At 36.9% G+C, this 10,482-nt stretch overlaps 1 protein-coding gene across 2 annotated transcripts; it reads left to right on the top strand.

The window, feature by feature from the left end:
• The first annotated feature begins 883 nt into the window (after positions 1-883).
• Positions 884-9,838, top strand: LOC311280355 (transforming growth factor-beta receptor-associated protein 1). 2 transcript variants are annotated; one of them, XM_084392460.1, is made up of 11 exons: positions 884-1,833; positions 2,192-2,386; positions 3,256-3,383; positions 4,220-4,302; positions 4,595-4,939; positions 5,028-5,085; positions 5,174-5,317; positions 5,671-5,811; positions 7,818-7,977; positions 8,209-8,630; positions 8,735-9,838. In XM_084392460.1, exons 1-11 carry the CDS (start codon positions 1,170-1,172, stop codon positions 8,879-8,881), a joined length of 2,487 nt encoding a protein of 828 aa, XP_084248586.1. In that variant the 5' UTR covers positions 884-1,169; the 3' UTR covers positions 8,882-9,838. The 2 variants fall into 2 exon arrangements, with proteins under 2 accessions (XP_084248586.1, XP_084248585.1); XM_084392459.1 differs by having other exon boundaries at positions 3,229-3,383.
• The last annotated feature ends 644 nt before the right edge of the window (positions 9,839-10,482 follow it).

Raw genomic sequence — 10,482 nt, 5'->3', positions numbered from 1 at the left:
ATCAGAACTGTATTATTTGGTTTTACTCATTGTGATGGATGATTAAGGGAATTTGGCCTTTGTGTTTCCTCATATTTAAAATCCTGTGAAACAAGAAGTCATGGCTGGACAATTTCATGTTCCTAGTCCCCCTGGTGTGCTAAAAAAAAGGTAAATATTAATGGGAATATACTTCAGAGATATTTTATTCATAAAACATTCTAGGGGTTTGAATAATTGTGGCCAACGTGTTTTGGAGAAAAACATTTATTTCATAATGTGATTTCCCCCCCAATTTGAATTCTTTTACTTCAATGAAAGGTTAGATTTTTGCCAATTTTTTGAATGAAAGATCACATTTTTTGAATGAAAGATTTATTTTTTACAGCCATTTTTGATCATATTTATCGGGGGTATGAATACTTTCCGTACCCACTGTATACTAGCAAAAACGCTAAAGGACACAAAAGGACACAAAATACCCATTCTGCAATGTTTAAATAAGATAAGTCAACTTAAAAGGCATTTGCACACTGACTAATATTGTGGATTTAGTCCAACAGCTCTAAGTAGTAATTATGGTAATCATGACATGGTGTGAACGCACCTCTAATCTCATGTAAGTGTAGAAGACATATTTAAACATATTTTTCAAAAATTAATGATTTATTTATTTATATTGCTGAGTGCACCTTTAACTATAATCCACTTTTAGACTATTCACTCTAGGAAAACTTGTTTCTAGGGTATACAAGGAATTTTTAACCAAAGGGTTTATATCTTTGTGTCACTTTCTTGGATATTTGGCATTGTGCAACCAGCCTATTCAGAGCCATCAGAGTAAAAGCAGTAAAACTGCTGACTCCAACTTCCTTCCAGGATGAGAGTCACATGGTAAGGTCAAAATACACTTGAGCAAAAAAGAAACGTCCCTAACACTGACAGCTTCTACGCTAATGAGGTGAGACCATTCTTAACTCGTTTCATTTAGCATTGTGGCTAACAAACACTTTATATATGGGACATATTATTTGAATTGGTTGTATTTTTATCATGTAACGTAATGTGTTTGCTTTGTTTGCAGCATAGATTTCTGAGCTAATGAAGGCTGTTTTCTTTCTCTACCCAGTGTACTAGGTTTCTCATTTATTTTTAAGTGCCACTGAGAGCTAAATTAAGAGTAAATAACCATGAAAGTCTTTACTCCTGTGCTAGTCTTCCAAAAAATACCCTCAGGGAGAGGCAGAGACAAATCCAGCATTCAATGTTTGGAGTGTTTTGGTAAAAACCTCTATATTGGGTCCAAAGAGGGACTCATCGAGTACATCACTCTAAATAGCGTGAGCGGTGAAGAAAGCCTTTCAGTGCGGGAGGTGGGGAAGAGACAGATGGGCCGGAGCGGAGCAATCGGCCAGCTGACGGCGGTCCCTTTTCTGAACCATCTCTTAGTTCTCTGGGATGGTTCAGTCACGGCGCTTAACATGTTCTCCCTGGAACCCATTCCTGCCCTGAAGAAAATCCAGAACGTGTCACTCTTCTGTGTCACTGAGTCAGTGATTCAGACTGATTCAGTGGAACTCATTGCAGCTTCGGCCAAGAGGAAAATAGTGAGCATTTATAATGTGTGTGTGGACAGATGGGAGTGTGTGAGACAGGTGGCTCTGCCGCAGGAGCCTGTGGTTCTGGCTGCGCATGGGACGTGTCTGTGTGTGGCCACTTGTGACAGATATTTGCTCCATGATTATCAGAGCCAAACCACCTTAGATCTTTTTCAACATAACCTGGGAAAACAAAATATCATTGCCAACAAATCTGGAAAAGGAGAATTCATTTTAAATGGGCCTGGAAGTTTGGGTAAGAATTTTTATACCCTTATCTCATATGAGTCAAACGAGTTATAAGAATTAAAAAAATATGAACTCAAGCATTTATCAATTCAATTTTTAATCTTAACTGACTGTTATGTACCTTAGCAATTATAGCTGTATTTAAATTATTGGCTAATTTATTACTATTTTTATTACTATTTTTAGTTCTCTTTTATTTTCAATGATTTAATTCAAAGGAATTGTAGAATAAATAAATATATATATGATTTAATAAATTAAAAATATTCAACTGAAACTCTTGACACACTGAGAGCTAGTTATTGTGCAAATTAATTATTTGCTTTAAAAAGTAGCAAAGTAAAAGCGGCCTATATGTTATGCAGGCATGTTTGTGATGAAGAATGGTACTTCCCAGCATCCTCCTGTACAGTGGCCTGATGGAGTGGTGGACGCTGCAGTGCATTTCCCATATGTGCTGGCTCTACAAAATCAGACAGTTCATATCTACAGCATTCTGGACCAACAGCTGAAGCAAACTGTCCTTTTACAAAGTGCCAAATCTCTCGTCTCAACAGAAGGTTCGTTTTACAATCCAACATTAATCTTTCAAAAATCATTCATCAGTCAGTTCAGAGGCGCCATAATTGTTCTCCATTGCTCGTATATTTAAGTTCTGCTTGGATCTGGGAAAACGACTAAAAATGCTATATTAATCATGCCAGGCCAGTAGCTGGTGATGTCACATGCGCATTACCTCACTGTTTTCACAAATTCGCATTTTTGTAGTTTACACGATTGCAATATCGTTTTTAAAAAATTGCACACTGTTTTCAAAAGTTTTCAGGCCCCCAAAACTCTGTTGTCGTGTAAATGAACGGCCAAAACGCATAAAGAGTTTTCAGGTTTTAGTTGATAACGGTATTGTGTAAACTACTCAAATGGAAAAAAAACGTCTTCGCGTTTTTCGGGTACAGAGGGCAACGTTGTCAAAATGATCCCCGTTCACACAGATCCGTGAAAACGACTAAATACGCTGTATTATTCTGTCAGGCCAGTAGTTGGCGATGTCACTTAGTAATGAAACTACGCGCTTATAGAATGAACGCGTAATATGCATGTGCATGATGTCACCGTTTTCACACATATGTGCTTTTGTAGTTCACACTGAGACGATAAAGGCATCGTATTCAAAAACTTGCACTCTGAAACCTGTTTTCAAAAGGTTGGGTTTTCAGGACCCCAAAACACCGTTGTCGTGTAAATGAACGACCAAAACACATAAAAAGTTTTCAGTTTTTAGTTGAAAACGGTGTCAACGGCCCCTAATAATAATTTATCTTGTCATACTTTTGATTATACAGTCATTTAATGGGACACTTTTAATTATTTTAATTACTTTACTTCTCTTTCACTTTATAAGAAAGTGTTTTCGTTGTTGCTGACAAAGAGATTCACCGGCTGTCACCAGTTCCGCTGGAGGATCAGATTCAAGAGCTGGTTAAGAGACAGAGAGTTGATGAAGCCCTGACACTGCTGGACAGGGTTCAAGATCTCTTGCCAAGAGATTCGTATAAGGTAAGACTGATGATAAAGTACTAAACAGAGTGGATTTATGTCTTATCTTCCTTTAATACACTAGACAGATGTAATCCATAAGCCAGCGTAAATCAAGGAAGTCTACAATACCCCCCATTCAATGGCACTAAATAATGAGAGACAGACACATAGACAGAAGGACAGATAGATAGATAGATATACATACTGTCAGCATACACTGCTACTTTTGAATGGTCATCAATAAAGAAACAACACAGATTAATGCTGTAGTTACAGCATCTACCAGTAGGGGGTAATGGACCGTGCTCTTTGACCCATTGGTGTCAATAATACCTCATTAATTCATCATAATGCTAACTCATGGATTATGTTTAATGAGTAGGTACATTTTGCTGAAAAGAGTAAATGCTTAAAGCATACAAACCACACATAATACCTTTAATGGTGCCAGGGGGTCAGTGAAAATAAGTAGGTCTGTGACTGAGCTTCTTAGACACACTGAGCAAAGGTAATTCATATGAGCACTTGAACTAGATGCACAGATGTCATTCCATTAGGATTGAAAATCATCTTACAACGGTATTAAGCAAAGGTCAAAAATGCATTAGTTCACAGACTGAATGTATGAGCTCACATCAAATGTACTGCAAGATTTTAGAATTAAATCTGCTCTAAGTTTAATATTTTATATATATACATATTTATTTTAAGATTATTTTAAGATTATTTTACACACACACACACACACACACACACATATATATATTTATATATATGGGAGAGGAAGCTGATATGGTTATGACAAAACAACAGCTCAGCTCAATCCTTCATGTCATTCATCACTTTACTTTTAGGATCTACATAAAAATGTCATCTGTACATCTGGAATGATAAAGTTCTACAGAGAGGCTTTTGTGGAGGCAAAGGAGCTTTTTATGTAAGTAATGCTTTAACATTTAATTGTATTTGGGAAAACAATTTGACAGCTTTTGCTTTAAAAATAAATGAATACTGCAAATGACCACACAGCTGTAGCAAATTGTGACAGATTATTGGAGTACATTCACAAGAAAATACTATTTCAGTCATTCACATTTCACATATAAATCAATGTGTTGCTGTTTCTTTTTCATTATTTGTGAAATTTACTAGCAATTTCTAAGTGAAAACTCTAAGCACTGTAAATCCCAAACCAATTTTTGTTCACTGTGTAATCTTTTATTTTCCAGTAAAGGTGAACTAGACCCAAGGGAAATCATTAGCCTTTATCCAGCTATGCCTGTTGTGAATGAAGACTTTACACCTCAGACAACAGCAGTCAGCAATGCCAAGGACCTGTGGACGTTAAGTCGAGACGACTGGCCGACATTTCAGCAATACCTAAGCTTTTTGGATGACTTCTTGAGAGAAGTCAGGCCAACAGGACAGGGCCAAATATGTCCTCAGGACATTGACTCTGCGCTCTTTAAGCTGTATTTGGAACAAGCAGAATATGAAAAACTGGACCAGCTCGTGTCTTCGCAGAATGACTGTAACCTCCAAATGTGTGTGCCTGACTTGGAGCAACACAAAAGGTTTGCGCTCGTCATTTGAGGCTACTTCAGCGTTTACAGGTTATTTTCTAGTGCGCTTAAGAGCCAAACTAATTTCCTGCCATTTCAGGTTTTTCACACTTGGATTGCTCTATCAAAGCCAAGGCCAGCACTTCAATGCAATTCAGGTATCTTTGAATCATACTGAAAGATCAAGAGCGATGAGTATAGATGAATCAGGAAGGAAAGTAACCTAGTTCTTTTTCTTTTTTTCAGACCTGGGTTAAAATTGTGGAGGACCAGAGCGAAGACCCCTTACACATCAGTGTCTTCCAGCATATAGTTAATACTCTCTCAAATCTGAAACATAAACCCATCATCTGGAAGTTTGTAGATTGGGTTCTTCAGAGAGACCAAGAGGCAAGTATATACTGTGTATCAACAGCAGAGGGCAGAGTAATACAGATTTCATTTAGTTTAGTTTACTCTTTGGCCCCTGGCATGGCAATATAAAAGAAACAACATTATGTTCCTAGAATTTGAACAAACAAGCTGTAGAACAGCAATTTATCTAAAAAAAAAAAAAAAATTGTAACAATGTAAAAGTCTTTACTATCACTTTTGATCAATTGAGTGTGTCCTTGCTTAATGAAAGTATTGATTTTTTCAAAGAAAAAAAAATATTCCTGACCATTTTGAACAGTATTTGATTTACTGCATTGCCAGCAATGTGTTTGAAATGCTTCTAAATCATGCTCTTTATTTTAATATAGGCTGGAATACGGATCTTTACAAAGATGCATGCAAGCAGTCACATTATGTTTGCACCGGAGGAAGTCCTTACCATTCTCAACAACTACGCAGCTGCCATGATTCTTTACTTGGAATTTTTAGTCAATGAATTACACAGCAAGGTACTATTCTGCTTGCAGCCTGATGAGGATTTGTAGGATCATGAGGAATCAGATTTACATTGAATTACAAAAAGCTTATATATATGAAACAGTGTTTCTATATAGTGTTATTTTTTATCTATTAATATCTAAAATTAGATTTTATTACTTAATTATTTTTTCAGTTTTCGTTTTAATTTTAGTTACATTTTTAGTAACTTCGCTTTGCTTTTATTTCAGTTTGTAATTTTAGAACTTTAACTTAGAAATGTTGCAATGGCAACTTACTAAAATAAGTTTTTCATATAATATTTTTATTTTATTTAAGCTTTATTTCACTTAACAGAAATGTGTATAATAGTTTTAGGTTTAGTTAATGAAAAAAATAATTAACATTCATAACAAAACGCTTCCTCCTCAGTCCAAAAAGAGATTTATTGAAATTAAGTTGCAAAAAAACTTATTCTGAACTTCTGCAATTCTGTGGCATCGCATAAACACATGACCGTCCACGTTTTACACATCAGCACTGGGCGATCAGACACATCACCAGGTCGTTCACTTTGACGTAATAAGAAGAAAGCAGGATAAATGCTATTATTTCTCAGTCTCAGGAACGTATTACAGAAAGTTAAGTCTTAAATTAAAGACTAACAAGTTTCAAACAGAAATCACCATGGTTACTAAACAGATGGAACTCTAGAATTTGGATGAACCAACGATAAAGGCCCATTCACACCAGGGACCATAACTACAACAATAAAAATATAGGTTTAAAAGTCCACATCACAACGAACAAAACCGGCACAGAGAAACGACATTGCTTGAATCACTTTCACAACTTTTTTCAAGCTGATGAATAAAAAACATTGACAGCCAATCAGAATGTATCCTACGTTAAAGAGCTTGAGCATTTAAAGCAGTAGACGACAGAACCGAAGAGTGTGCTTATAATAAACAGAGTGATGTCGTGCGTTGGTGTGGACGCTAATACATTTATCATTATAGCTATCTTTATAGTTATTGTTCTTGGTGGATTTAAGAGTTAAATGTCTGAAAAAGTGTAAAACTTCTTCTCATTAAATAACACGTGACGTTTTCTTAAAGGCACAGCAGCAAAATGTAGACGTGTGTAAGGCTAAGGAGATGCGCTTCCCCTTTAAAAACACATTTAAATAGATTTCCTTGAAATAGTTTCAAGTTACGTTTCGCCTATAGCAACAACCTATCCCAGCATAAACTCTCCAGATAAATTGTTATTTGTTCACAAATCACTGTTCATTTTAACAGAAAAGCAAGCAGACTGATCCCTAAAAAGCTGTCACTCATCTTAGTTCATCGCGATCTCACAAAGTTCTGTTATAATCAATGAAGCTGGCTCCACAATGAATCTCTTATTTACATAATTGTTGATTATAAAGAGAGGATTTGTGAGCGTGCAGAACTCAGAATCCACTCACCGCTCAAAACACCAGAGGTCTGGTTTAGTGCTAAACTTAACGTAGCCTATGTCTGATTGGCCATTGCGTTCAAGAAATCGACAGATATGTTTGTGATTGCACAACGCTGCAAAATCTCGTTGTAAATAGAAACCTTTGACGTTCTCCAGAGCGCAAACACAGATACACACTGGATTGTTTGCCAAATATGTTTAGCCAATTTGCTATTATTATGAAGAAAACTGATCCTAGACCAGCAGTTATTGGCAGCTTTTACCTTGAAAAGCATTCAGAAGCAACAGCAGGCAATGTTTTGAGTGAAATAATTCCACTCTAGTCTCAAGTCCAAGGCCAGGGGAATGCTAAGAGTCCACAAAACTATGTCCCATTTTTCATTTTGGGTTTCAGAAGTGTGCTCGTGTGTTTAAGCTCCGCGTATGTCAGTAAGAGAGTGAGAAATAATTGTGAAAAATTATAATGCAAAAGACATAAGTGGATCTCAGTGACAAAATGTATGTAACAATGAATGACATGACTCCTTTAATGTCAGTTTAAATTCCATTTAAGAAGCACATTTTCAATTCGCAGGAGGAAAAGCATCATGCCATGCTCATCTCATCATACATCAAATGGATACTGCAGTCAACCGAGGTTGACTACAGTAATGAAACCGGCAGGGAAGAGATGAGACATAAACTACAGATGTTACTCTGGCAATCTTCTTTATATAATGCTGATACTATATATGGTGAGCACAAAACATGCGGATTAAGACCTTTGATACACTGTCAGGAAAAATGTCGAAAAGCGGTCACTGGGGCAGTACCCTTTAGGAGTAAATAAGGTAAAAAGGTGTAATTTTTGTAAGTGACTGCTTTTGTAACTTTTTTTTCTGAGAGTGCACTTCAAATTATGTTCTCAGTTCCTTATGCAAAGAGTCCATGGATAAAATAAACTGCTGTACCCTTTATTGTCACAGAGCAAATAACATCCTCGTCTCTTCATGTGGAGAAAGCAATTTTGCTTGGGAAATCTGGTAAACACAAAAAGGCCCTGCAGGTTTTGGTCTATGAAGAAAAAGACCAGCAGGCTGCCGTAAGCTACTGTTGGAGGACCTCTGCTGGACGAGACGGGAAGTTCACACAGGGAATGTTCCTCACCCTGCTTCAGATCTACCTCGAGTCCACTCATCATGTGATCGCAGCCGTGGACCTGCTGAACCAAAATGCAGCGTCTTTTGATTTAGTCAGTGTGTTGAGGGTGCTGCCGGGCTCCTGGTCTCTCAAACTGGTCCTGCGGTTCCTGTGTGAATCAATGAGAGGAGCGGTGCATGACAAAAGAATGAGAGGTCTGGAGATGAGCCTAGCCAAGGTGGAAACTCTAAGACACAAGCATGCCCTGGTGAGACGCCCTCTAAATGAAGCCATTTAACATGTAAAAAGAGCATCTCGAATATTCACTATTAACCCAAACAGCAATGCTAATGTTATTCTTTATGCTCCCAGATGGAAGCAACGCATGAAAAAATCAGAGTTGACAAAGGATGCGTTTGCCATTCATGCCAGAAACGTCTAACGGGGCCCGAGTTTCTGCACAGGCCGACAGGAGAGCTGACACACATTTCCTGTCATAGTGGTGAAAGCGGTCACTGAACAACAGACTATTATTCACACCTATTCCCATTTGCACTGCATTTATTCTCCCAGCAGATGCTTCCTTACTAGGTTGCTTACAATAAAGACTGTAATTACTGGACAGCAAGGCAATTACTAGGACAAATTGCTGAGAATATATGGCGCAAGCTAAGCTAGCCACAAACACCAACAGGAAACCACAACAACTGTACATAGGCCTACAATGCACTTCTACTACACCACAATTTACAGTAGCTGGGATGATACTGTAAAATTGAATATATACCTGTAGGACTCAATATATAATGTAACAAATTCAAATCTTTTAAATTTAAAAGTTTTCTATTTCAATATATTTTATAATAAAAAACAAAGAACTCCCGCACACTATCCGTACTTGCAAAAAAAGTATCAAAAATTCTTTATTATTCTTTATTCTTTACTTTTTTCAAGTACGGATAGTGTGCGGGAGTTCTTTGTTTTTTATTTTACTTGACCTATACATGGTCTTTTTTTCCCACGCACCATCACCTGTGCGATGGTGTTTGCGCTCTAATATATTTTATAATGTAATTTATTCCTGTGATGGCAAAGCTGAATTTTCAGCATCATTACTCCAGTCTTCAGTGTCACATGATCCTTCAGAAATCATTCTAATATGATGATTTGCTGCTCAAGAAACATTTCTTAGTATCCTCAATGATAAAAACAGTTGTGCTGCTTAACATTTTTTAGGAAACCATGGTAATTTGATGAATATGAAGTTCAAAAGAACAGCATTTATATATAAAAAAAAAATCTTTTGTAACATTAGGAATGGCTTTGCTCTCACTTTTGATGATTTTAATTGCTGAATCAAAGTCTTAATCATTTTGGCATTAATGTTTTTTTTGTTTGGTTTTTGAAATATGTTGTACTTTTTCAGTACAAGCCAAAGCCTAGGCATGCCAGTATCAATAAAAATAAACTATTCTTTTCAACCATGTTCATTCATGCTTCATATGGATTCATTGAGGCTGTATGTCTTATGACTCGGCTGAAATGAGCTTTGCATACTATAGTCCTCGACATGGGTGCCAGAGAACAAACTATATAATAAACAAGTCGACATGTCTTTTACACCCACTGGACTGGGTTGGCTCAGCTCTGTCTGCTTCTAGCCCAAGCATGGTGTGGAACTGGCAGCCTGACAAACCCAGGCTACACACCACTTCAGGACATGATGGTGCTCTCCAGACAAGCCACCTTATGTGGACAAATTCTTAGACCAGACTGTTTAGTTTGTGGACATGAAAAAATAAATGAGAAAAACACCTCAAATATTATACGTTAATCATAATATATACCGAACAGACTGCGATATGTCAAAGTGAATCACTGTTGCGTGAAGTCTTCTGCTTCCATTCCTTTTGAATAAATGTCTTGCTACTCTCTTCCTAGCTGGCTTTAAGTGGAGTTTAAACAAAGATTAAAAATAGATTAATGTGACAAACTATCTATTTGTATCTAAATATATATCTAGTGTCTATATAGAGAGTGTTCATAAGCATTATTCATAGGCCAAATTAGCCAAAGGCATACCCACACACACACACGCCGCATTTCATATATATATATAT

This window comes from Rutilus rutilus (genome assembly GCF_951802725.1).
Source record: "Rutilus rutilus genome assembly, chromosome: 21".
Lineage (NCBI taxonomy): Eukaryota > Metazoa > Chordata > Actinopteri > Cypriniformes > Leuciscidae > Rutilus > Rutilus rutilus.
Note: the sequence above shows the minus strand (reverse complement) of the source record. Positions and strands in the feature narration are given on the sequence as shown.

Coding starts and splice junctions, on each gene's coding strand:
- LOC311280355 (XM_084392459.1), top strand. CDS start 1,170: ATGAAAGTCTTTACTCCTGTGCTAGTCTTCCAAAAAATACCCTCAGGG. Junction 5,086..5,173: donor AGCACTTCAATGCAATTCAG/GTATCTTTGAAT, acceptor TCTTTTTTTCAG/ACCTGGGTTAAAATTGTGGA. Junction 7,978..8,208: donor TAATGCTGATACTATATATG/GTGAGCACAAAA, acceptor TTATTGTCACAG/AGCAAATAACATCCTCGTCT.